This window comes from Siphateles boraxobius, unplaced genomic scaffold, assembly GCF_051911475.1.
Source record: "Siphateles boraxobius isolate OS27281-9 unplaced genomic scaffold, OSU_SipBor_1 73, whole genome shotgun sequence".
NCBI classification, from domain to species: Eukaryota; Metazoa; Chordata; class Actinopteri; order Cypriniformes; family Leuciscidae; genus Siphateles; species Siphateles boraxobius.
In genome coordinates this window covers 2,645,837-2,673,563 of record NW_027509201.1, presented here as the reverse complement: position 1 = coordinate 2,673,563, position 27,727 = coordinate 2,645,837, and the positions used below count along the sequence as shown (strand labels likewise).

At 36.8% G+C, this 27,727-nt stretch overlaps 1 protein-coding gene and 1 long non-coding RNA gene across 7 annotated transcripts in view; one reads left to right on the top strand and one right to left on the bottom strand.

Moving 5' to 3' along the window:
* Window positions 1–25,456, top strand: part of tmem63ba (transmembrane protein 63Ba) — a 34,247-nt gene extending 8,791 nt beyond the window's left edge. The window contains exons 2-25 of one of the 6 annotated variants that reach the window (XR_013197372.1): window positions 2,686–2,910; window positions 5,950–6,029; window positions 7,479–7,517; window positions 10,431–10,521; window positions 12,126–12,163; window positions 12,656–12,798; window positions 12,928–12,979; window positions 13,069–13,177; window positions 13,888–13,958; window positions 15,109–15,189; window positions 15,543–15,666; window positions 16,314–16,447; window positions 16,585–16,722; window positions 17,715–17,868; window positions 17,977–18,083; window positions 18,195–18,281; window positions 18,731–18,796; window positions 18,918–19,080; window positions 19,259–19,364; window positions 19,454–19,621; window positions 21,140–21,255; window positions 21,352–21,414; window positions 22,484–22,705; window positions 23,465–25,456. Coding sequence is in view for 4 of the 6 variants with exons in the window: in XM_077217453.1 (XP_077073568.1) it covers window positions 2,716–2,910; window positions 5,950–6,029; window positions 7,479–7,517; window positions 10,431–10,521; window positions 12,126–12,163; window positions 12,656–12,798; window positions 12,928–12,979; window positions 13,069–13,177; window positions 13,888–13,958; window positions 15,109–15,189; window positions 15,543–15,666; window positions 16,314–16,447; window positions 16,585–16,722; window positions 17,715–17,868; window positions 17,977–18,083; window positions 18,195–18,281; window positions 18,731–18,796; window positions 18,918–19,080; window positions 19,259–19,364; window positions 19,454–19,621; window positions 21,140–21,255; window positions 21,352–21,414; window positions 22,484–22,630 (2,472 nt within the window). In the remaining 2 variants the exon portion in view is untranslated. Of the gene's footprint in view, window positions 1–2,685; window positions 2,911–5,949; window positions 6,030–7,478; window positions 7,518–10,430; window positions 10,522–12,125; window positions 12,164–12,655; window positions 12,799–12,927; window positions 12,980–13,068; window positions 13,178–13,887; window positions 13,959–15,108; window positions 15,190–15,542; window positions 15,667–16,313; window positions 16,448–16,584; window positions 16,723–17,714; window positions 17,869–17,976; window positions 18,084–18,194; window positions 18,282–18,730; window positions 18,797–18,917; window positions 19,081–19,258; window positions 19,365–19,453; window positions 19,622–21,139; window positions 21,256–21,351; window positions 21,415–22,483 lie in introns of all 6 variants that reach the window. The other 5 variants (XR_013197373.1, XM_077217454.1, XM_077217453.1 and 2 more) reach the window with 5 other exon arrangements.
* LOC143724438 (uncharacterized) lies at window positions 12,678–25,949 on the bottom strand. The gene is made up of 4 exons (XR_013197376.1): window positions 25,845–25,949; window positions 24,199–24,285; window positions 17,694–17,862; window positions 12,678–12,791 (listed from the first exon to the last, which is right to left on the bottom strand). It is a non-coding gene; the product is annotated as an uncharacterized LOC143724438 (long non-coding RNA).
* Window positions 25,950–27,727: the final 1,778 nt, after the last annotated feature.

Here is a 27,727-nt window from a genome sequence, read left to right as displayed (position 1 = left end):
GGGTAATGTAGCCTAGTTTTTTTGTTTTTTTAAACCAGGAATTTTGCTGTTAATCAATTATTAAAAAGTGTTCCCTTTCCTTATAAAGTATTGGAATTTGGAAGCAAATTGGTGTCAAAGATGAAATGCTTATAACTAACCTCACCTTGAGCTGGCTTGGCACAGAGTTTGGTTTGTTATGAAACGCAGCGTGTGACTTTCTCTCCCCCATCACCCTTATATGCTGTATTTATTTTCCATTAGAAAAGTCAGAGTCCTGCTGTCACGGTTAACATAACTTTGGTTCTGACATTAATTCACACTGGACAGCCAATGTGTGTATGTTGTTGCTTTAGTAGATTCCTTGCAGAACAATATATTAGCAAATGACCAGCAGATTAAATGGTAATATTTGTTAAACTCACTCACCAAGGCAACGGGTGCCAATCAGTTCAAATTAACCCCACTTTATAGCATATTCAAAGCAGTAGGCTAATATTTTAGTATCATTAAGATACTATTATAGTTATTCATATTTTTAATTATTTTTTTATTTTTTTTCTGTTTTCATTTTTTTCTGTTTTCATTTTATTTTTAAAGTTTTAGAAATTTTGTTGTGCGTTTTTGTCGTTTATATTAGTTACTATGGTTTTAAAAGTATATAGTTTTTACCAGAACATTTTATTCAATTTGATTTCAATATTTTATTTTAACTAGCTGAAATAAATAAATATTAAAGGTGTTTTATATATATGCATTTTATTTTAGTTAACCTTTTTTTTAGTGCTGTGAAAAGATTAATCGCGATTAATCGCATCCAAAATAAAAGTTTGTGTTTACATAATATATGTGTGTGCACTGTGTATGATTATTTTGTATATATATAAATACACACACATGCATGTATATATTTAAGAAATATATGCATTTATATACTGTATATATATAATTTATATTATATATAAATATTTAATATATAAATAAATAAAAATTCTTAAATGTATAATACATGTGTGTGTATTTATATATACAAAATAATCATACACAGTGCACACACATATATTATGTCAACAGAAACTTTTATTTTGGATGTGATTAATCGCGATTAATCTTTTCACAGCCCTATTTTTTTTTATTTCAAGTAATGAAAATGTTTAAGGTTTTATTTTATCTATAATAATCCTGATTTAATGTAGCCTATTTCTGTAACATCTTATTCCAATGATGATGAAGATTCAAACTAAAGCTTATTATTAAAACAAAGTAAACTCAGGCAATACACAAAGATACAAAACGGCATGCTACACACAAAGAATGCCGGTCAAAGAGGTCACTATTCGGGTTTCTGAAACATTAGGAATAACCCGTTTACATGCCCGAGCAGAGAGAGTTACTCCTGTATACATGGAATTGCAATATCCCGATGTAAACGGCGACGCACGGTTAGCGTCTGGACGTACGGACAACCTTGGTGCTGTACTGACCCCGCTCCAAAAGTATGCTGTGCTGCGTCTCACCATGTTTACTTCCGGTGTACTGCACACAGGTTTTTGTATGCACCGAGAAGTTCCTTTACTCAAAAGACCAAGATTCCTTGCGAATAGAACATGCGCAGAACACAAATCATTATGGGGATATGCCGATACGCGTTTACATGACCAAAAATTCGGGTTAGAAAAGGGGTACCCCATGTATCATATCCCGGTTTTTAAAATCCGGGATATGAGCATATTCGGGGTTTTGCCGGTGTTTACATGGCCGTGCGTGACCGGGTTATTGCTAATATCCCGGTTTTGAACGGGTTATTGGCTGCATGTTAACGTAATCAGTGATAATACTAAGGAAATAAATACAGAAATGTGTGCTCGTTAAAAAAATGTCCCTGACAAATGATTAGTTGTGGGAAACTAGAAAAAAGCTAACGGGTAACTGAAGAGAAACAAACTAAAAGTCCATGAAAATGAAACTGGAGCAGTGCTCACTAACACATAATATTTGAGAGAAATAGGCGTTTTGTGTACACAGAAAAAGTCTTACATCTTTGAGACCAGCTCATGAAAAACGGGGGCAAAAACAAAAGTGTTGCGTTTAAAATTTTGTTCAGAGTATATTACTGGCTTGCAATTTTAGACAGTGTTCCCTCAGGAAGAACTTGGTACAGTTGGTGCATTTTGCCTCAGAGTGATGGCTCGGCCTCTGTTTGTCCATTGTCAAGCGGTTTAGTGGCTGATCTCACTGTAGGAGGAATATAGATGTGTCTGTGTTGAGCCAGCGGTAGCATGCCAGAGCACAGCATGCACAGCCTTGGAGCTCCACAGATCTCTTAATGTAGAGATGTGTTGTCAGTCACTCACAGCAAAGCTTTCATGCGGTTATATAATTCGCCAAATTACACCTTTAGACGTCATAGACACAAGGCAGATTCATGATATTGAGCTGTGACTGCTGATTTGTGTTGATGTGTTAATGCATTCTCTCTTACGTTACAGAACCGGTCTTTCCTGTAAGATACTTTGCAACACCGTCTCTTGGCTTTCAGAAGAAAGCAAGAGCCAGATTCATTGTTTACCATTATTTAAGCCTTTTCGATCTATAAATGTGTTCAGATAATTTTTGTTGATTTCTGTTAGCTTTGGGTCATCATCTATATGCAAGTATATACCCCTGAAAGTTATTGGTAACACTCTTCCTCTTGTCTACTAACAGGTGGAGTTTCAGGATGCAGCAGTACTGAGGATGCTGATTGTCTTAGTTTTGCTCATGATGGCTGTGAGCAGTGAAGCTGAGGTCTGCACAGGCCAGCACAACTGCTCCAGCACCAACAGTTCCAAGGACTACTGCTATACGGGCCGGATCCGCAGCACCGTGCTCCAGGGCCTGCCCTTCGGAGGAGTGCCCACCGTACTCGCCCTGGACTTCATGTGCTTCTTGGTGCGCATCACAAGCCTACAATTTTCTGTTTCTGTTCATCTGCCATGAGTTTGTCATTTAAAGTCAACATGAAATTAATCTTGACCCTGTTTACTTTCTTAATACACATTCCCAGTCTTGTTGCGCACTCTTTTGGAAATGCATGTTATAGATTTTTATTTAACTCAATCTTCCGGTGAAAGTGAAAAACTTTTCTCTGATGGTGAGTGCCGGAATTCTCTAGTCATTTTGACCACTTAAAGGTGATGTAAGATTTTTTATGTTAAAATACATTCTCTTAACCCAGTTTATTGTTCATTGACTACTATTAGTTAGTCTCAGCCTCAGACATCACGCCCACTAGACATGTGCCGGTATTCGGTAATGCGATAAATCGCGGTAATGAATATGCACGATATTGTTATCGCGGGGACTTCGAAATACCGTGAAAAATAATAGATCCGAATTTAGATTTTTAGAACGCGCATCAGCTTATTTTCCATCAACCGCTTAAAAAAACAATGCGTATATGCTGCGCAAAACACGTGCGCACTTTGATGTAAACAATCCCCACATCACATGTATAAGCACTGTGTGAATGCAGTGTGCACTCTAGTCTAATGTAAACAATCCTCACATGGAAAAGAAGCACGGCGGAAGGAGGAACGCTGCCGACTATTTATCCCCCGCATGGCTGCCAACTCTCACGCATTCAGCACCTTGAGACTCATGCAATTGACACTTTCACACGGTCTCGCGCCACACATCCATTTTCTCACGCAGAGAAAAATCGCGGAGCAAAGAGGACACTGACACCGACAGACTAGACAGAGCAGGTTACTTTTGATATGAAAAAAATATCAGCTCTCAGGTTTTATAACGAAATTCAGACAATAAATACTGTTTTGGTGCTTGTAAATGACGTGACAGATCGCGCGCCTCAGTTCAAGTAAACAGATCATCTGTAACTTTTTATTAAAGATACAGTACAACCCACCGAAAGGTATACGTACTTTCGATCAATCAGTGTTTTTCAACCACGGAAAGAGGTCAATAACACTGCAGGAGAACAATTATGTCACAGAACGTTACATTTACCACAGGAAAGCCATTTAATGTTAGTTGACTATAAGAAAATAGCTATAGAGAGGAGTATTTTGCTAAATATGTGCACTATATTACATATTTTAATATATGTGTTTACTTGTCATTATATAATTGTTATTATAATGAAAATTACGGCATATTACATTTTTATATTTATATTATTATTATATTTATATTGTATGCATTATATTTAATTTCTCTCTGTATGTTTACAGCATTATGTGAGATATATTTTTTCTCAAGAAAAAATTAAATGCAGGCTATCTACTGTAGCCTACCTAATATTTATCCAAATGAGTCAACATTGAATCAAGATTGAAATTAAATCCAAGAATTTAATTGAAATCATGAAAATTGTGTTAAGCAATAATACAAACAGTAGCCTCAGTAACTGTACCATGTAAACATTATAACATGTTGTCACTAAAAAATAAAATTAATGTTTTGACAATCACAATTACACATTGTGATGCAAGTTTTTTTTAGATACCCCCAATCCGTCTGTTTCTCTTGTGCAATTAAAATATCGTGATAATACCGTATACCGTGATAAAAGCTCAATCAATTAATCGCAGCATGAAAATTTGATACCGGCACATGCCTAACGCCCACAGATCGTTGGCTGAACATCTGATGCGTATGGCACACTTAACTGGAAACACTTCAGGATTTTCGAAGTTGCATCTGGTTGGTTGAATGTCCGGGAGACGTGTGTGTTGCTTTCTTTAACAGTCCGCCTGGAAACAAAGCCTTTGTGATGCCAAAATCCCTCGTGGAAGAAGAAAGCCATTGCGTTTACGTCTGTGACAATAAGCGCTAAGCAGTATCAACTAAAAGCTAGATTTTCACGACTCCACTGTTGCAGTAAACTTGCACAACGTTCTTAAATTAATAATTTATTAGACACAAGCCGGACTGTTATTGTTGGGAAACTTTACATTTTCACACCCCTAAACATGACGCGGAACAAACCGAACTGTGATTGATTGCGTTACATGGTAGTCAAACGTCCTCTTTGGCAGTCCTTGGCCAATGAAAGCTGCGATAGAGTCCAGACCGTCTGCCGTCAGTCTGAACGTCTGGCTACGCAAGACTAACTATATGTATGCCAATCATGGGTTCACTTCACCTTTAAACGCCACCTTTCCACAATCAGAAGGCAATATTGCATTCATTTTTAAAAGCAAAGCCCACATCTCAAATTCCAATCAACAACTGAAGATAGAAATAAGCCCTAAATTTTTTCTCTTTCTCGATAATCCATTACACTCGAATGTATGTCATTGCATGTTCATTTCATCCATCATTTAATGTTGACTAGTGGTAAAGTAATAATAGCAAATAATCATAGATTTAAAAAGAAGTGTTAACTTTCATCCAGATGCTCTCAAGGGTGAACTTGACTTTTAGGCTCCATGTCTCAGTCAAAATGCGTCCTCATAAGTGGGTGCCAGTGGTGTTTGAAGAGGGGAGCCAACTGCAATAAATGAAGGTCATTGTTCAATTAACTGCAAATTCGAAACATGTCAGTTCTGGTATGGAACGCCCACTTTTCATTATCCAATCAATTCCCAATGGATAAAAGTAAAGTATGTAGAAGTAAAATGGGTTATGAAAGCCATTTTCTTGTTCACTTTAATAGAAGTGACTGGGAATGTGTAAAAATGCTTTGAATTCTGTGGAAGTCTGCCGAGCTTTCTGTGGAATTCTGTGGGCCTTTATAATCAACACTACAGTTATATTTCTGATCATCTTGGGTCTTAGAATAATTCTGTGATGTTCTAGTTTTGCTGTGGTTCTAAATGTATGCACTTTAGGAATGTGCTTATTAATTGTTTAATTTGCATTTTGGTATTTATGACATATTTGCGGCATTGTGAACAGGAATTTGAATGCATTTGTGGAATGAGATGTGTAACATGTATGTGTAACATGTATGTTCTGGGTCTCCAGGTGCTACTATGTGTGTTTTCTCTCTTGAGGAAGGTGGCGTGGGATTATGGCCGTCTCGCATTGGTCTCTGATGCCGACAGGTAAAAACTGTTATATTCCATACAGTAGCTTTTTGTAGTACACAATATTAGACAAAAATAAATGTAGCCCTGATTCTTTCAAATGTTCTGATGTCATTTTCATTGTTGTACAATAAAAAAACTGTAAAACCATCAAGACAGCACTTGTACGGTCCTATTCCAGCGACTCATACTGCGGCCTCAGCTGGCTGCGTTCACAGCATGCTCTTGGCCCCAATCTAACCCCAAACAAACACTCTCTAATCTTTCCAACATTGAGTAACATTTTCTGGCATTTTCTGCCAGACTAAATATATACAGCTGGACACTCGATTCATCGATCATGATGTAGACCTTTGATTTGTCCAAATAAAAGAGAAAATGCCTCCTGCAGGAATGCATTGAATGCTGTAAGAAAAAAGGCATGCTCTCGGCTGCTGCATAATGGGTTTAGCCAATGGATTGGTTGTTCAGACAGCTCAGCTAGTCTTATTCTATTAGTAATATGACCCTGCCTTTCAATCACACTCCCATCCAGCGATTTGGAAACTGGTTTGAGCAAGTGCATAAGAGATTGTGTTTATGGGAGATCAGATTATATTCCGGGCATCTCAAATTTTTGTCCAGTCACATTTTACTACTCTGATGTCAGAACCTTCTTTCCTTTCATTTTAACAAAGTCATGGTTCGGCTTGAGTCAGATCCATTTACAGTATTTTTTTGAAGAAGTGTCAAGCCTTAAATAAATGGAATGGTTTATTTTTTGTGTACCTACCCAGCATTCATTGATCTATTTTGAACTTTTTGTTCCATAAACATTTCCCTGAATTGCAACACCTACATTATAACTTTCCAGTCATCAATTTAAATGTTATAAATGTTGCTTGGGGTCAAGTAAAATCCTGAAAAGTCAGATCATGAATGCATGTTACAACTTGGCTATGCATTACATATTTAATAAATAATTCAACAGTAAATTACTGCACTTATATAATGGTGACAACATGTACATAATATGTTGAACATTTTTCCAGTTTCCTTTTGTCACAGATTTAGTATCTTGCTTACAAACAGGTCAAGCCACCATTACTAGTTTGATAGTGCCCTGTGGTGAAGTGATGTGGAACTGTAAAGCTGCCAACAAAAACTGGAGATGTGTACCATTTTCTCAAGAAAAATGCAATCCAATCAAATCAAGGATTAAACAGTTTTGTGGTGTTTTTAATATAGTTTAAATACTTTTTTGTTTTAGAATTGTTTTATTCTTATATATTTATTTTACTTTATTCCTCAAAGATTTGATTTGATTACATGTAATAACTTGCATCATAGAGTCAAAAGAAAAGTTGAATTATTAGTGTCATTGCATCTCAGCTGAGTAATAGAATCTTCTTCCTCTGAATTAATGATCTCATATTTTGACAAGTTTCTGTCAAGCATGAACTTGAATAATTTATTTTCCCTCATCAGTAGGCGGAATCAGCACTATCAACGTCTGGACGAGGAATAGTATGTGTTGTTTTTACACTTCAGCTCTCTCTTCCAAGGACACCTTGTGTCTGCTTTTTGAATTTGCTCTCTGGCATTTCTTCTGCTGTCTGTCTATCGGGTGGATTTGGGGTGAATTTGTTCACTGTGTATCTGTTTCCTAATAACTCTTTTCACTTCTTTCTCTTGTCCTTTTTAATTTACTTCTTTCCTAGAGTCCATTGGTTGAGGGTTTCTCAAGATAATCATCATATTTCCCTGAGCTAATCAATATGTGTCTCTTGTGGATTTGTGTCTTTTAAAGGTGAAGTGTGTAATTTCCGTGCCACTCGCAACACCATATGAAACTGCAAAAATAATTGTTTCCAAACAAATTCCTAAACTCTCCAACTACATTTTCTCATCCCTGTCTTCCACTGTTCTGCTAAACAGGTAGTCCCTTTTTAAACTCACAGAAGTTGTTTACATAAAAACAGAGCAATGTTCTGTAGCGCCACAGTCTTGAACTTATAGGAAGTCAAACTACAAATGGTTTACTTATTGTTGCTCTTTGTAATGTTGCCAAAACTACACACTTCACCATTAAATTCTATGTTTTCGTTCTTGTAAGCGTGTACATTCTGGCCAGGGTCTTTGCACCCTATAGGTCCCACAGGGAAGAGGATTACAGGGAGAGGTAAAAAATCCTGTGATGTCATAGAAAACCCTTGTGTGACTGGAAGACCTTGTTTTGATGAATACCTGATTTGTGATTTGTCCGGTTGATTGATTGTTTTTGTCATTGACAAGCAATAAGGACTGATACCCTACTTATTAGAAGGGCCCCATAGAAGTTGTCCTATAGAATCAGTCCAAATGTTTGTGGATATTGTAGCCAGAGAATGACACGTACACTGGCCCCAAAAACTATTTTGATATTTAAGGCACACTTGCATAATGAATTAGATTGCAAATTATTATTTTAAAGACATGCAGCTAAATACGTTTGCAGCTTTCTAGGATATTTTATTTAATGCACTAAAGTTCATACTTATGTGGCTTTTGGAGGTCTTTGTCTTTGTGTATCTCTGTTTAACACACTCTGCCTCAAATCAAATATATGCTCCTCTCTGCATGTACATCTCCTTTCTAGGTTTACTGCAGTCTCTTTGTGAAAAATCTTTGTGTAATGCCCCTGAGCCTCTGATGCTAATTCTGTGTTTGTGTTTGTACGTGCACAGTCACTTATTGCTGCATACCCAACATGTGGTTAACCTTGATATGCCCTAATGGAGCTGGGGTAATCTGAGCCTGGAAGGCCTAGCCGTGCCCATCACTTAAAATCCGCCTGCAGTCAGCCATTTTATCCCTTAAAAATAATCTTTGATAATCACAATGACATATTTCAATGTTTTTTCCTGTGAAAATAATTTCTTCATGCCTTAAAATAGCTCAAGTAAAACTATACCCTTGCTTTTAGTATACGTGGGGCCATGAATGTGCAAATTAGTCCCCGCCTCCACTCAATCGCACCAGCTTGAACTACCTGATCCACTCGGTCAACTGTAGTAAACGCTACACAATGGCAAGTGGAAATATCCAGCCATATATGTTTGAACCTGAAATTGATTCAGAAGAAAAGTAAGAGCGATTTATACCGACAGGCCCGGTTCTACAGGGGCACTTGAGGATGCTAAAGCATATTAAAAACACCACATAGACATATAAACAGCATTTAAATTTATCACCACTGGCGGTATGTAAGGATTATTAAAGGAATAGTCTTTTATTCACCCTTTGCTCTTGCCAGATAATAATTTGGACTAAGACAAGATGGAAAAATGTGGATATTTAGTACATCCTACTTACCTGCATACATGCATACAGTATACTTGCATAAAGCAATATATACTTTATAGTAGATTTGGGCTGTGTGATTGTTTATATCGTCACGAAATTTAAAGTGTATATAAAGTTAGATAATATAATATAATCCACTTTTATCCGTTGTATGTATTTTATCCGCATACATATACAGTACACTCACATAAAGCGACTATATATGTACTATATATAGCAAATCTCAACTGCGTGATTTTATTTATTTTGTCGCAGAATTTAACTTTATTATCATCCAACTCTTTATATAAAGTTGCATATATAAGTATGTCCAACTGTATCCCCATGCATATAGTATACTTACGTGTAACTATGTATGCGTGTATGAATATTTATGTATGTGTATATATATATATATATATATATATATATATATAATAGATATAGATATAGATAGCACAACTCAACTGCTTGTGTCATAAGAAAATTTAGACATCAAACTATATTATCGCCCAGCTCTAATTTGCTAAATGTGACTGTAAGGCATGAAGATATTAAGATACTATAAACATTAACATCATGATTTTCTGTAAAGCTACTTTGAAACAATGTGTATTGTGAATATACAGAATATACTATACAGATACATTCATGTTGACTTGACTGTCAAAAAATCCCCATCAAATTATTAATGAATTAGCATGTGTTATTTGCTGGAAATATTAGTTCTCAAATCGTATGTGTAGAAATCTTGTTCGTTTGTATTGATTCATTTTAAATAATGCATCAAAGTGCGTAACACAAGGTTTGTCTTATCATTAACAACTGTGACAATCCTCTTACTTTTATTTTTTAACTTAACTGAGAAATAAGAACTGTAGCTGAGAGGAAAATTTTCAGTGAATGATGAGTTCTGGGTTGAACTAGTCCTTTAATCATAGCGCTTAATCATAGCGCTTTATATTACAGCTCTTCCATTATCAACATCAAACTAATCATTATTGTAATAACTGCTGAATGAAGTGGCGTGCCATTAAGTGACTGTACACTTGTATGTTAGCTTGAGTTCAGTGCTCAGAGAGGGCATGTGTTTGATAAATGTGTGTTTGTGTTCAGTGTGGCCTCCGCCATGCAGACGCCTGCCGACTCCCGATACGAGCGTCTCACCTCTGTGTCCAGCTCGGTCGACTTTGACCAAAGGGACAACGTGAGTAGCTTGCAATGTCATTTTTGTGGATGCTTATGGCTATGTTCAGAATAGAATACTAGCATACTGCACAGTATACACTGTATAGACAGTATACATTGTGTAGACTAGCCCCTTTTCAGCGCTGCGCTCGTGTTCTGTCTTCCGGTTTGTATTTCCGTCTTACGGATATATGAATGAAGCCCTATGCGATATTCTATGCACATTAATAAATAATATAATTATTTTGTGTAAATTTGCATTCCATTCACACTAAGAGCGATGAAATACAACCCCATTTCCAGAAAAGTTGGGAAATTTGGTAAAATGCAATAAAATTCACAATCTGTGATTTGTTAATTCTCTTAAACCTTTTTTTACCTGACAAAAGTACAAAGAATAGTTTTCCAATGTTTTCACTGAGCAACATAATTGTATTTTGTAAATATAAACACAGAGACTACAAGTCAACTCAACTCTTGTTCTATGCATTAAGGACTTTTTAAAAGATAGACCCTAACATGTCTTAAATCTAATAGTATTATTGTAAATACGGGGATTCCTCAGCGCTGCGTGTTATCGCCTATTTTATTTTCTGTATATACGAATGTTATTGTTAGAATACAGCTGGATTTTCGAGGTTAGCACGCTGTATATAGCTGGTAGTCAATATTGATGCACGCACGCAGATTTTACATTTTATTCTTGATTTTATTGTCCCAACTATTCTGGAAATGGGGTTGCATAACAATAACTACATTAGCGGCCACCACTGAACAATAATCTTCTGTTTATTACAAGTGTACACTGCAGTTATGGCGTCTGCCATTTTAAATGCTTGAGTTCTTTAAAGTTGGTTGGATTCTGATTATCAATATTTTTCGTTCATCAGCTTGAAAAAGCTGTTCTAAAAGTGATTTCAACAATATTGTGTCTTTATCAGGGTTAGTATCGTTAACTATTGTTAAAGCTAAAACTAAAAGCATAAAAATAAACGTTACTGTTACTTATTCTCATAAATATAATACGAGATATATTATATATTATACTATATTATAATTATATTATATTATATATTATACTCGTAAATATTATATGATTTTATGTGCAATGCTTTTATGTGAAGGTCAAAGCAGCACATGACACATATTGAGAGGTGCAAGCCCTGGCATGAGTCATTTGAAAGGGTTCGCTCAAAATTTGCATACTGTTCACAGTATTCATACTGCATACTGAAAAAAGTAGTAAGCCTACTATAAAAGTTTGCCATTCTGAACATTCCCTTTGTCTTCCTTGCTCACATATATGCGCTCTCTCACGCTCATGTTCACACAGGTCAGGGAGTATTTCTTGCCATCTACCACAGCTCTATCTCTTAATGCACACACACCTGTGGGTTTCATAATGGCGCACACATGCCTTTTGACAGCCATTTGTTTGCTTCTACCTTCCCTGCTGTGATCTGGAATAACTGCACTTATGTAAACTGGTGTCACGTGAACCCAGGCAGCCTCTAACAACTCCTGAAACTGCACTGGAGACATTGTCAATGTCTCTGAATGTGGAGGTGATTGACACACAATAGTTAGAGAGAGTGCATTAAATTAGATGTTCTTTGTTTGTAGGGTCTCTGTTCCTGGCTAACTGCCATCTTCAGGATAAAGTGAGTCCTTTCTGCTTTTACTTTATGAACATACTGTATTTCTGTTTATTTCAACATACTGTAACTTTGAAATGTGAAGACTTACTAACTATAGGAACTATGCTGCAAAAACTATCAAAAATGGTGTGATTTTTGATAGTCCAGCAGTGTCTATGGTCCTTTTCAAATTAGAAGTAGAGGAAATGAGGAAGTAGGAAAGATACACCAGAAAAAGATTAGTCCAATTATTCCAGCCAAAATTATATTATATTCATTGTTATGCGCTGTAATGTCAAGTACTCCAATGTAATGTATCAAATGTTTTCAAAAAAAAAATTTATATAGTGCTATTCTGTTTATATTGTGAACAAAATATTGTGCTTGTTTATTAAAAATAATATTAATAAATTATAGATTTTATTATTATTATTTTATTGTTGTTAATTTAATTATCAGTACAATTATGAATACAAATCTTAATGGTATACTAACACATCTCTCTCACTCTTCCAGAGATGATGAGATCAGGGAGAAGTGTGGCGAGGATGCCGTCCACTACCTCTCATTCCAACGGCACATCATTGGTTTGTTGGTGGTGGTGGGCGTGCTCTCTGTGGGCATTGTCCTGCCAGTTAACTTCTCAGGAGACCTATTAGGTGAGTCAGGAAAGTTTAAGAGTGAGTCATCTAGGATTATAAAGTATACCTGAATGCAGCCATTCGAGTTTCTCTTCCTTTAGTGTATAAGACTCCCTATGACCCATTTCTTGACTTTTCTTTCTGCAGAAAATAATGCCTACAGTTTTGGGCGAACTACAATAGCCAACTTATATTCTGAGTAAGTGCGGGTATTGTTTGTGACACTTACTTGACCTTTGAAAAATTATTGATGAATACATCAGCTCTGTTTTTCTCTCTCTCTTTCAGTAATAACCTGCTATGGTTGCACACTACATTTGCCTGCTTATATCTGTTACTGACTGTGTACAGCATGAGGAGACACACATCAAAGATGCACTACAAAGAGGATGACTTGGTGAGCACTTCAAAGAAATGTTCTGGGTTCAATACAAGTTTCTATTTACAGCCTGGGTTATTAAAGTTAATTAAAACAACATTTTTGTTACTTGAAATAAGGTACATGTTAACTTAAAAAGTATTTTATTTTATTTCAGCTAGTTGCCAAGGCAACATTTCTCATTTTCATTTAGTTTAACTTGATCTACTCAAATAAAAATATAAAAACTATTTAAAATATAAATAAAAACTATAATAGTAAATTATAGTCTACACAGCATATTTAGCAATAATGTTCTGTACCACATAAAATAATTGTAACATAACTTATAAGCGTCACATTTCAGCTTTTAAACCCTGAAGAACACTGGCCAATTTTAACGTTTTAAAAAACGTGACAAAAATGACATGAATGATGAAAATACATGATGAAAACACTTATAATGTGCACAGATAAATCATCAAAGAATGTAAACATGGTTGGTCTTTTCATGTTGATTTTTAACAAAGTGAACAGATATGATAAGAACAGATAAATATGTCCCTTCACAGACTCGTTGTCCTTTGTATCAAATTAAACATGTATATCCTAAGGTCCATAGTTTAGTACTGCATGAAATTGCTCTCTTAATAGAGATCAACATAGAGCATCAATCAATATTAGGGTTGAAATCATTTCTAATGCTAACAAACTGTACTCTGATGTCTCCACATTGTCTCCTTTCACAGGTGAAACGCACTTTATTCATTAACGGGATCGCAAAATATGCAGAAGAGAGTGATATAAAGCAGCATTTTGAGTAAGTTCTTGCTGAAAACACAAATTTTACGTCTCAACACTAATTAGGATCTACCTTCTCATCAGTGAAGATGAAGTGTGTAATTATAATTTGTTACATTTATATAGCGTTTTTCTAGGCACTCAAAGCGCTTTAAATATGGAAGGGTAAATCTCCTCAAATGTATGTACTTGTATGACTTTCTTCTGTAGAAACGAGAAGATATTTTTCCCCCTTACAATGAAATTCAATGGGGTCCAGTGTTGTTTGAATCTTTTGCTGGATCTTCTTGTGTTGTCTTTTGGACATGAGAATTTTAATTTTGGTGTGAACTATCCCAAACCCCACAGTAAATTCCTGAGACATGTAAGAAAATGACAACCTTAACTGTTTTAATTGTTCTAAAGTCATGTGGCTACAAGACGTTCAGTGTGTCCATCCACTCCGTTTATCTAATCTCATTTACTGCTGAAGAATGTGTCAGGACAATACATGTCTTTTTCAACTTCTATGTCAAGGATTTCTGGGAAAACATAGATGGGGTCCAGACCACCAGACCGATAGAGAAAGAGAGATATAGAAGGCAGGATGTGTAGATGGAGGATAAAAAGGATGTGTAGAACAAACACAAAATAAAGTAGAACTGATACCTAAGCCTTAGTCTCACAAGCTGCCCTACTGCAGCCAACTGGGAAAAAAAATCACCAGCCCTTTAGACTCCCATAAACCTATTACTTAAGAACTGATGGAAATTTTGACTTCTTAGTGTACAAATTTACCACTCCTGTCTTCAGCGTGTACGTCGTCTCACAGAGACTGCTGTGTCATTATTTGAAAAGCCTACCAATTTGTTGCATGCCAGTCTTTTATCTTGGTATAATTGATTTTAGATTTACTCGCCTTTGCGCATCACATAAAAAAGCAGTGGCTTCATTTTACTTGGTGGTCAGTCGCTTTCTGTCTAAGTGAGCAATTCTTGGCTAGCATAAACTACAGTGAGCGCCAGACAATAGTGAAGTCTGGCTCCTGCAAGACTATCAACATTGTGTTCCAGTGCCATGTTAAATTGGTAGAAATACTTTCTGTCCCACTCATGTGATTTTTATTTTTTATGTCTCTTACACGTTCTCACTTTTTTTAATCATTTTTATCTCTTTGTTTTAATATCTAGAAAAGCATATGAAAACTGCATAGTTCTGGATGCTCGCATTTGTTACGATGTTGCCAAGCTTATGTCTCTGGAGTCTGAAAGGTAAAGATTTTACAAGCTAAGTTGAGACAAGTTTCAGTCACCATTTTAAGTATTGTACACAAGGAACTTTATATAAGGTGTTGATTTGCGTCCATTCCTTTTTTCTTTAATAAATAAAATAAGCATAAAAATTACATAGCATCAAATGGCATTGATATGTACTATGATAGATAGATATGTACTATATTTATAATGTGATTAACAAAAGATAGATAGATGGATAGATAGTAAATGACGGGTAAATTAGTCCTCTTGCCCTGTCAGGTACTTAATTTAGTTATTTATGTGTTTGTTTGTTTGAAATTTTTATTTTATTTGTTTACATTAACATGTTTCAATATAAATTTCTACAGGAAAAAGGCAGAACGCAGCAAAAAGTTCTACACAGACCTGAAGGCCAAGGAGCACATTCCTACTATGATTAACCCCAAACCCTGCGGCCACCTCTGCTGCTGCATCATCAATGGCTGCGAGCAGGTCAGTGTCACCCTGAGGCTCAAGGGCGTTTCACATGTCACATGCATTATAACCTCTCCAGTCACTCAGGCCAATGTGTTTTGAATAGTAGCGGGTATCTAGATCTCGTATTAGTACATGAACCATCATGCATTTCACTTCACATTCAAATGTAAATCATGAATGCATGACCTTTCCCCATTAGACACGCAGTCAGGATGTCACAGCCGCTGTCTTGCTGCCTGTAATTCCGCTTCATTGTTTTTACAGTCATATTAGTCAGGATGATGTACGCTCTGCTGCTGTGAGACATGTTCAACATCAGCGCAGGTATATTCAGCAGCTCCCAAGTGTCCTCATTAGATAAGCAGACTTCCAGTTTATCACAAGAGCCATTTTTCCATAGCACACACCACCCCCCCCTTCTGGACGATGACTGTAATGCCTCTCTAGCAAGTTACAGGGAGGACGTTTTTCCTTCCAGGCACCTTTCCTTTTGCACAAAATGCAATGTCAGGTGATCAAACAGGCCAGAAAATCACATTGCATTGAGGATGGGACCTGTGCCAAATCTAGAGACCAGAATATAATTTTTATTTCATGGGGTCTTTACAACAAAAACTATTTTAGTAGTGTTGTCTAACTGTAATGTTAATCCATCCCTGCAGGAAGAGGCTGTCAGCTACTACAATAACCTTGAGGCCAAACTAAAGGAAGAATACAGAAAAGAACGTGAGAAAGTCAACACTAAACCTCTGGGAATGGCTTTTGTTACCTTCCAGAATGAAGCCATGACAGCCCTGTAAGTCTAATAGACATATTGGTATCGGTGTGTGTGTTGACACTAACCAAAGTACTGAAATTTATCATGGTAGTACCATTGTATTCTTTGAGGTACCATAATATCTGGTTTTTTTTTGTTTTTGTTTTTTTCCCCAGCATCCTGAAAGATTTTAATGCGTGTCAGTGTCATGGCTGCCACTGTCGACGAGAGCCGAAGTCCTCCCCCTTCAGCAACGGACTCAACACATTCAACTGGACAGTCACATATGCTCCAAATCCACAGAATGTTTACTGGTAACATCCTCATCTTAAATCCCATGAATTTATTATAATTTAGTTTCAAAGTGCTAGACAGGATCCACTTTGGTCAGTTTCTTCCTGTGTTAATGGGCAGTTCTTGGCCAGAATAAACCATACATTTATTTTATTTTTTTACATGCAGGTAAATCTGAAATCGATGATACCACAATATTTCATTGTGGACTGGAAGTTGCATAATGCATATTAGTATTACTTTTATTATTACTTATATGATATTGACTAGGGCTTGCCATTTTAATATGCAATATGTAACTAGGCTATTTTTGGAGACTGTTAAGTCAAATTTACTTGTATAGCACTTTTCACAATACACATTGTTTCAAAGCAGCTTTACAAATATGATGTTAATGTTTATATTTTAATATCTTCATGCCCTATAGTCTCATTTAGCAGATTAGAGCTGGGCAACAATATAAATTTTTACAGTTTACTTTTTGCGGCAATCAAGCAGTTGAGATATGCTGTATGTATTTGGACATGCTTGTATATCAACTTTTATAAAAAGAGCTGGCCGAGGATATAATTACATTTTGCAACGAAATAAAAAAAATCAAGGTGACTAAGAATTGCTATATAGTATACATCGCTTTTTGGGAGTGTATAGTATGTATGAGAATTAAGTTGGATGTAATATATTACACTTTTTATATGGAGCTGTACTATAATACTTTACATTTTTGCAACACTCACGCAGCCGAGGTTTGCGAATATATATTGCTTTACATGAATTTACTGTATGCATGCAAGTTAAGTAGGCTGTACCAATTATCTAACTTTTTATACACATTGCTGGGCGATAATATAGTTTCCATTTTTTGACTATATCAAGTAGGTCAGATATGCTATATAGAAAATGCTGCTTAACATAATTGTACTGTATGTATCAAGGTAAGGTTGGATATACTTACATTAGTTGTTTAAATTGTTATATATCTTGTATGTACCTTTTACTTTGTTCTCCACAGGGAGCATTTGTCCACTGGTGGCCTCAACTGGTGGCTCCGCTGCCTTGTCATCAACTGCTTTCTCTTCATCTTGCTCTTCTTCCTCACCACCCCTGCCATCATCATCTCCACCATGGACAAGTTCAACGTCACCAAACCCGTGGAGTACCTAAATGTAAATATACTGTGAAACATCATGCACATAACAATGCAGTGTGACTATGGGGGTCATGATTCTGTCACTCATCACCTCCCTACTTTCCCTCTGTGTCTGTTCCTCCAGAACCCCATCATCACTCAGTTCTTCCCCACCCTGCTGTTGTGGTGCTTCTCGGCCCTTCTCCCCACCATCGTCTACTACTCTGCCTTCTTTGAGGCCCACTGGACACGGTACAATGACAAACCCTGTATATCAATGTCTTTTTTAATGCTTTCATCATTTATAGATACTAAGGTAAATATGCTGGTGGACTCAGAGAGTATGTGACCTTTGCTCTTCAGATCTGGGGAGAACAGAACCACCATGCACAAATGCTACACCTTCCTCATTTTTATGGTTCTACTGCTGCCATCTCTGGGCCTGAGCAGGTATTTTATAATACCTGGTTTACATTGAAAAGTTAGAACTACAGATGTTATGATGAAAAAATACAGTTATCCCATCTTTTCTGCATATGTTTTTATATATCTTTAAAGGACACTGACTGTAACAATGTTTCAGCTACTGAGACCCAATTTTGGATTTCGCATGCAAACAATTTAATGGTGAATTTATTCTTAAAATAGGGTTAAAATAGTTTATTAAGCAACATTATCCTGAATAAACAAACTTTTGACATTGCTGATGTATGCAAGTGTGCTAATTTATAATGATCTATATTTCAATTTGAATAAAGTTGAAAATTCTTTTTCAAACACAAATATTGTCTTTTGTGTAAAAAATTAAAATCTAAACTGTTTTATCCAGGTAATTTTGGACTGACCTGTTTGTTTCTCATTTGCATTAAACATTTCATATGATCTTTTCCGAAATGCAGTTTGGATGTTTTCTTCCGCTGGCTCTTTGACAAGACATTTCTTGACCAGGCAAAAGTCCGGTTCGAGTAAGGATTTGCAGTTCTAACATCATGTTTTGATTTAAAGGATTTACAAAACATTTGGTTATGCACATAAATTCTGAGATTGCAGATACAAGTTTTTATTGCTTGATTTCTTTTCCTTTAGGTGTGTCTTCCTTCCAGATAACGGAGCTTTCTTTGTGAACTATGTTATCGCGTCTGCTTTCATCGGTAACGCCATGGACCTGTTACGCATTCCTTATTTTCTCATGTACATGATCCGACTGTGTCTGGCTCGTTCAGCAGCCGAGAGGCGCAACGTGAAGAAGGTTTGTGTAGTTTGCAAGTACTCTCAGCCTTACTATTATAATCATATAAACATGATTACTCAATATATCTCATCTATTAATGTATTCGTTCAATCCTTTGTTTTCTGAATTCCTCTCATTATGCTCAATAACTCGTATCCTAATGTTGTGATTCACGTGTGGTTGCGTTTTGTTACAGCATCAAGCTTATGAGTTCCAGTTTGGAGCTGCTTATGCCTGGATGATGAACGTCTTCACTGTGGTCATGACTTACAGCATCACCTGTCCAATTATTGTACCATTTGGTGAGTGACACATTACTCACTGAAGAAGAATTCCTGCATTGCGGTGGTGGTTTTTCCACTGGCAATTTTGACTTTAATTGTGTCTGCAGGCCTGATGTATATGCTACTGAAGCACCTGGTGGACAGGTATAACATGTATTATGCCTACCTGCCCTCCAAACTGGATAAGAAAATCCACTCTGGAGCTGTCAACCAAGTGGTGGCAGCACCCATCCTCTGCCTCTTCTGGCTGCTCTTCTTCTCTACTGTCCGTACAAGTAAGACACCACCAAACAGTGGCTCTGTTCTAAACACGAATGTGCTGCCTTCCTACACAGCCTTTTTAGGTGTCAAAAGTCCTATTCGGACAGTAGTTGTTTCTCATGGGGACATCTGTAAAAATAAATTTGCATGGCACCTCAGTGACAAAACTTCATGTGCATTCGGATGGTGATTTATTCACAGCGGAGGAACAAGTTCTGTGCTTACGTGGTCAGTCACGTGATTGTCAGCTATAAACGAAATGTCTGTTATTGCTTGAATGATTAATAAAATAGGAAAATAATATCCTATTTATTTTTTTATTATTTAAATATCAAATTTTAAAAAAACTGTAAAATTGACACGTTATAGTTTCAATGGTTTTCTATCCTGCATTATTTCTCAAAATGATGGATGCAGCACAATAGCACGCGAATTAGGTTTTTGTCCCGAATGCTCAATTTTGCTTACGAAAATATTACCTATAAAGCCAGAGCAGAACTGTTGTACGTCTCTGAGGAACAGAGATAAACGTGTAATAAACCAATCAGAGTCTCATCTCACATTTCCTTTAAGAGTAAAGGAAGTTTATAAATAAAGTTCCTTTTTTATTTGTTTAAATAACAAACAAAAAATTTCACCATTGATTTTAGACCAGGTTTCAGTTGGTCAATGGCGCAGTCTATTTCAGTTGCCTCAAAATTGAAACGCGCCAACAATGCGCCAGGACACACCTCGTTCTCAGACCAGCAGCCCATGGGCGAACAGATGGGCACAAATGCATTTGCATTTAAACAATGTGGCACAGGACGTGAAAATGATAACTGCGTCGGGCTGAAACTAGCAAAAAAAACTTGTGTCGCGCCTGGCACTGCATTACACCGGTGTATGGTAGGGCCCAATGACTTAGTCGTTTAGACTTTGTACTGCCACCTACTGGCAGTTTAGGTTCTTATTTAGAGTATCATTTCATTTTTTATTTATTTCCATATTAATAAAAACCCATTAAAGGTATAGTTCACCCAAAAATGAAAATTCTGTCATTTACTCACCCTCATAGCCGTTGATGGATAAAAGGTTATTATGTGTAATAAATTCTATATTGAATCAAATAAAAAATTCTAAAGCACTTTTTGAACACAATAATGGCTTTAAATTATCTTTGGGGGTAATTTCTCAGTCAAATTTGTCTAATTTATTAGATAAAAAAGCCCTAATTTATCTATATAATTAATTCTTTTAATTTATATAATATATATACTCACAGTATTGGTTGGACTGGTGAATGTAATATTATTCTTGTAAACAGTTTCCAGCATTTCATTAATAGAAGTGTCCATGTTTAGAATGCGCGTACATTACCTCACAAAGTGCAACAGTTACCATATGGTGCATTTCAGTGGTCAAAAAGGATTACTGTTGAAATAGGGCTTTAGAAACTATACTCCAGATTAACTGTACAAAGATTATTGTCATGTCTCTAACATGTTTTTTTCTCCCCTGCTTTCTTCTCTCTTGCTTTTTAAATTTTAAAGGTTTTAGCGCTCCAACATCAATGTTTACTTTTGTGGTTCTGATCATCACCATCATCATTTGCCTCTGCCATGTCCTCTTCGGTCATTTCAAATACCTCAGTGCGCACAATTATAAGGTCAGAAACCACTTTATCTAATTTTTCAGTTTTCATACACAGTCTAGCCTAGAACATTCTCTAATCAGCAAAGTGATCTCCTTTTATTCACAACAGGTTGACATGGACGGTGTGGACAATGGACGACCTCCAGGTTCATCCCCACCTGTCAAATCTGTGGTAAGTTTTCATAATCATGACAGCTGTGTCTGTGTCGCATCATATTGAGCAATAATTTTTGCATCCCTAGTTTTTTAGCAGGGCTGGGTTACATTTTTATTTTATTTTAATCAATTCTCATTTTGATGAACCGATATCGATTCTTAAATCCCAAGAATCAATTATTTTAGTTTATGCCGTTTTGGCAAAAAGCTTTGTTAGATTTGATATAAAAGAAAGTCTCAGATTTAAAATTCTGTAAAAAAATTTTAGCAAAATTACAACAATATTGCTTTGGCACACTTTAATGTGGTGTGACAAAATACTGTAGACGTCTCAATTCGAGCAGCACTTGAACTGATCATCTCTCCTGCTTTACTACTAGTTAAAGCTCAAAATAAGCATGAATGAACGTCTGAATGTATGTTGACACTTGACAGATACAGTACAACTTACAGGAATCTGTATCATGTCTAATGTAATCACTCATGTAATCGCTCAATCAGTGTTCAACCGCGGAAAGACTTCAATAAAACAGCTTGTAAACAATGTCACGTGATATTTACCAAAGAACAATTTGCTTTAGAGAGGTGTATTTTGTTAATATATGCACTAATACATATTCATTATATTTTTACTTCACCTGTTTTTCAATATTTAATGTATGTTTGAATAAATTCTTAAATTCTTAAATTTATAAAAAGTTATATTTCAAAAAACGAATTAGAATAAAAACAATGTGATTATGTCATTAAAAATGTATTATTATAAAAATGTCTTTGCGTAATTTTAATGTTTGTATACAAATCAGTTACATTTAACCTTAATGTTATAAATGTACAAACTGACAGGGTTCTGTTTGGTTTACAGCATTAGTTGAGAATTCAGAATTGATCAGATCATCAGAATTTAATCGAAAGCTTGTGAATCGAAATCCAATCAAATCGTGAAATTCGTGTCAATACCTAGCCCTAGTTTTTAGTGTCAACAGTAGTTATGTAGTAGTTATTCATATGTCATTGATGTATTGCTATATTGTCAGCTCTATTATTTTCTCAGCTTTACATCTTCACATTCTTTCTATTATCAGCAGACGTACGTCGCTCAAGTCTTACAGGACGAGAAGAGCACTGGTGAGGACGAGGGCCAGGCGTCCTCCCAGGATGAGGAAGTGGCGACAGAGGGGGATTTCCAGTCCGGAGAGGACAGCCTTATTGAGAACGAGGTGCATCAGTGACCCATGCCAGGGCCACACCATGTACTGAACTTAAGAGAAACTAGCAGGAGATCCACTACACCTCACTACACTTACGTATGTGTGTGTGTGAGCGTGTGTGTGTGTGTGTGAATCCATCACAGCTGACAGCTAAAACACTCCTTTATTATTAAGGCTTGGAGACAGGATGGCCAATTGTAATGAATCTGAAGTGGCTTGTGATTGTACTCCACCTATAAGAAACTTGTTTATCATAGTTTCATAATTATTCTTTGCATTGTTTGCCCTGTTCGTACAGCATTTGGTCAGTACCAAGTTTCCTGGCCTTGCAAGCGCATGTCTAGCAAATAATACCAAAAATAGATCACTAATGATCACTAATTTGCCATTACAATTTTAATTCACCTATGTTATGATGAATTGAAACCGCTATAGTGCTATCTCAGAGGGGCAGTAAAATTGTATATCAGGGCAGATTTCACAAAGACGCATACTGGTCAAATTTTACCCCAAAATCTTTTGCATAAGGAAAAATCTGAATATTTCTTCATTGGTTACATAGGATAATGGTCAATTTAATACAGTTTGGCTGTTAAAAACAAAAAAAGATGTATATGGCAACAGATAACAGACAGTGCTATACAATAACAATTTCTCCATGTTTACCATCTGAAGCCCAAAACATTTCAGTGATGGTGGATTTGATAATTTATCAAATATTGTGTGAAATCACATTTTGAGTTTGGCAAAGGAACCAGATATTATTTTCTTGGCCCTGCTGAAATGGCACTATAGCACAATATATTTAAGACTTGCAGATTAATTCACGCAACTTTCCATTCTTCTCTACCAAAGTGAATGTATTTAACATGAAGGCCATTACTAGTGGAAAATTCACGCCAGCCTGCTGAATTAACGGATTGTGAGGAAAACAGCCACCGAACACTAATAGTCTCAACTGGAAAAGCCACTTTCAGACTTACAGACTCAAAGGCAATTCGTCATCCCTGTAACCATTCAAGGTCAAAGTCAAACGCATCTCCGACCCTCTTCTGCACATCCAATGATTCAAGAGTTTAAATGTAAACCTTTGCATTACTACTCCATACTTGCGCTATGCGTGATATGACACTACTCTCTGAATCAGGCATCAAATGGACCAACTTTGTGTTGCTCTACAGTGAAATGTTCTGTCAATAACTTATACTGTAGCAAATTGAACTTAAACGCACAGCAGATTCCCTATGTGGACCTTAAGGTGGAATTTTTCTTTTTATTATGCATGGGTATGAAATGATGGTTACATCAGATTTAGTTTTTTTTTTATTGGGGCTAACAAATGATAATGTAGACATTAACCATTAAACATATTTTACTACTTATAAATGACTGTAAAAAAAAGTGTATTGAAACATGCCCAGAATCCCTGAACACCCTAAAAATTGGGCAATGATGATAGCTAAATCTCATTGGGTCATATAAACATATGTGTCTTTAATATGGCCTACTTAGTTGCTATTGTGGTGTGTTCCTTTGCATTTTTACAAGAGAACTGGAAATAACAGAATCCATACTATGGTTCTTCTTACCTGTGTGCATTTACAAGCTGTTCACTGACACTTGCAGTTCTGAGATCATTTGACTGGGTTTATGCATCATCATTTAGTGGTTGAAGTCTGAAAAAAAGAATACAAAAACTAGTACAATGACCACTATTTATTGACCACTATGAAAACTTTTTGTTTTTTTGACAACTACACTCTTTATATCTAGTCGTCGCCATGTTCAGATATTTTTGCTACTTTGTCCATTTATATACATATTGCATTTTTGCGCTCTGTGCATTGTTGAAATGCAAGTCAGAACTGGAAACGAAATATTTTTAAGAAAGTTATTGGAGCAGACAAAGGCTGTGCCCGAGTACTTGCTTCAACATCATTTTATTTTCTCTGTCCAGCCCCTAATTTGTTAACATTTCATGCTAGTGGACCTAAATAGTTCTCATTGTGTCATTTGTTTACACGAATAGCAATGCAGTGTTTAAACTGTCATTTTCTGCAACAAATGTTGACTTGAAACAGTTGTCGGGTGTACAGTATGTAAGCTTGTGAATTAGAACACTAGGAAGCTAATCAGTGATATTTGTAGTTAATTTATGTATATCACACTAATTATCAATCACTGAGGAGCTTGGTAACTTTTAAATGCAAATAACACTGTAGGCTATGCACTTCGTGTGAAATATGTAACATTATCATGGTGTATGTAACAATTTCAAGCCATTATTTTTTTTTTATTGATCTTGTTTGGACAACAAGTAACTGCGGTGCTTTGTACGTCTGACGCTCTTGCTGCTTAGATACTGTAAGTGATGTCCGTATGACTGCATCCTGGATCGGTTTAAGGAAAATCACTGTTCTGAAGCATGATGCAGTGGCAATAATTTATTTATGCATCTTTGACTTTTCCTGTTTGTTACAGATGTTGTCCACAGTATTTATTTCATTTGTCTATTATTTTTTTTCATCTTTTGAATTAACTGGCTGTTGAACTGGAATTAAGAGGTTAAATCGGTGTAATATTTTTGTAAATAGAAGCATTGCGCTGCTCTTGGAACACTAAACTGTATTTACATTTGTACAGCTTAGACAGCAAAACCATGTACAGTCAACCATGAATTGTTTGCTTTTGTCCATTCAGATTTCCCTTAAGATCATACTATGCTTGCGATTGCTGTTTTTAATAGTTTTGTATCTCAACCTCCCCTCAAATGATCTTTTGTACAGTGTCATCTTCAATCTCTTACATGTCTTTGAACAATAAAATAGACATTTACTGACGAAACCATATCAAGTGTGAAGAAATTCTTTATTATTTTGTGGACCCATGTCATTTATAAATTATACAAAGAATTGCACTAATTATTTCACTTTACTGACTCTTTCTACTTATTTAAAAGTTTTGTTCAAGCAAGCAGCGTAGTTTAGATTGCAGTGAACAGTATGGTTATTTATATTGACATAAGAATTTTACAGAAATGAAAAGGTATGATTTTAAAGCAATGTTCCATTTTCTTTCTGACCAAATGTGTTTGATTACTGAATATTTTTGTTGTTGATGAACACTAATGACTTTAACTATTGAGTGAATTAACTTAAAACAAACAATTGTACACCCTTTACAAGAAAAAAAGAATTTTTAAGTTTAAATAATATGGTTTTAAAGTGCTCTTTACCTCCTATGAGGAGTCATGATATCGTTTATGACAGCTTTCTTCCCACTGCCACGAAACAGTGAGTAAAATATCATGGTCTTATGGTGGAGTCTTGTGATGTGTCTCCAGAAAAGGAAAAACAGGAACAGAGAGTCATAAGCTCTCAAGTTTTCTCTGATGTTTGATTCACTAACGAATCTTTCATCTGAACCGATTCTTTTCAATGGTAAAGTAGAATCATTCGACTGCATTTTTTGTCTGGGTTGGCAGAATGTATTAAAGTGTTTACAAACAATAATATTGAAGGGACAAAGAGATAGAGGTCAAGTATATTAGACTCCATTGTTATATTTCTATAGCTAACGTTATAGTAATGAACTCGCCGTTCTGAATTCAAATTGTCGGTATGAAGCTGATATGATAACCATATTAACAGCGCTCTAGTCGTGTTTATTTTAAAATTCAAATTACCTATATAACCTGAATTTTCGTATGACCATACTCACAGAATATTTTCATGTGAAAATAAAAGTTATTGAAGCAATTCGTCGTGAGGGACAAGCCTCTTACCTCAGACGCTCAAGGCAGAGGTGCGCGCGCGCTCTCCAATTAGTTCAACGGCTTTTGCGCGTACCCATGTCTAAATGTTCACAAAATTTAAATGACATGAATATTCAGTGTACTTAATCCATTTAATCCCAAATTTTTCCCAGACACAAAAATATCCAAATCATGTGTCATGAGTATCCCTTTGAAACAATCAATCATCCTTTTTTAAAATTTTCATGGAAAAGTGTGTGAAAAGTGAGTTTTATGATCGGTCACAATTGTGACCGGTGGGATAATGTGTTGTATCAACCATTGGACAGACTGAATATAGGTCTATTTGACCTCTGCAGAGTGTGTGTGTTTGTGTGTGCATGTGTGTGTGCGTGTGTGGTGTGCGTGTGGGGTGTGTGGTGTGCGAGCGTGTGCGTGTGGGGTGTGTGGTGTGCCTGGTGTACGTGTGTGTGGTGTGCGTGGGGTGTGTGGTGTGTGTGTGTTGTGTGTGTTCGTGCGTGCGTGTGGGGTGTGTGTGTGCGTGTGTGGTGTGCGAGTGGTGGTTGTGTGGTGTGCGTGGGGTGTGTGGTGGGGTGTGTGTGGTGTACGGGTGTGTGGTGTGTGTTGTGTTTGTGTGGTGTGCGTGGTGTAGGTGTGCGTGGTGTACGTGTGTGTGGGGTGTGTGGTGGGGTGTGTGGTGTGCGTGGTGTACGTGTGTGTGGTGTGTGTGCGTGTGGGGTGTGTGGTGTGCGTGTGTGTGTGGTGTGAATGGTGTGCGTGTGTGTGGGGTGTGTGTGGTGTGCGTTTGCGTGTGTGTTGCCTGTGTATGTGGGGTGTGTGTCGTGAGTGTGTGTGTGGCGTGTGTGTGTGTGTGTGTGTGTGTGGTGTGCGTGTGCATGCGGGTGGGCGGTGTGCGTGGTGTGCATGTGTGTGTGGTGTGCGTGGGGTGTGTGGTGGGATGAGTGGTGTGTGTGGGGTGTGTGGTGTGCGTGGTGTGCGTGTGGGGTGTGTGTGTGCGTGCGTGTGGGGTGTGTGTGCGTGCGAGTGTGGGGTGTGCGTGTGGGGTGTGTGTGCGTGCGAGTGTGGGGTGTGCGTGTGTGTGTGCGTGGGGTGTGTGGTGGGGTGAGTGGTGTGTGTGGGGTGCGTGTGGGGTGTGTGTGTGCGTGCCTGTGGGGTGTGTGTGTGCGTGCCTGTGGGGTGTGTGGTGTGCGTGTGGTGTGCGTGCGTGTGGGGTGTGTGGTGTGTGTGGGGTGTTTGGTGTGCGTGTGGTCTGTGTTGTGTGTGTGTGGTGTGCGTTGTGTACGTGGGGTGTGTTGTGTGCGTGGTGTACGTGTGTGTGGTGTGTGCGTGGTGTACGTGTGTGT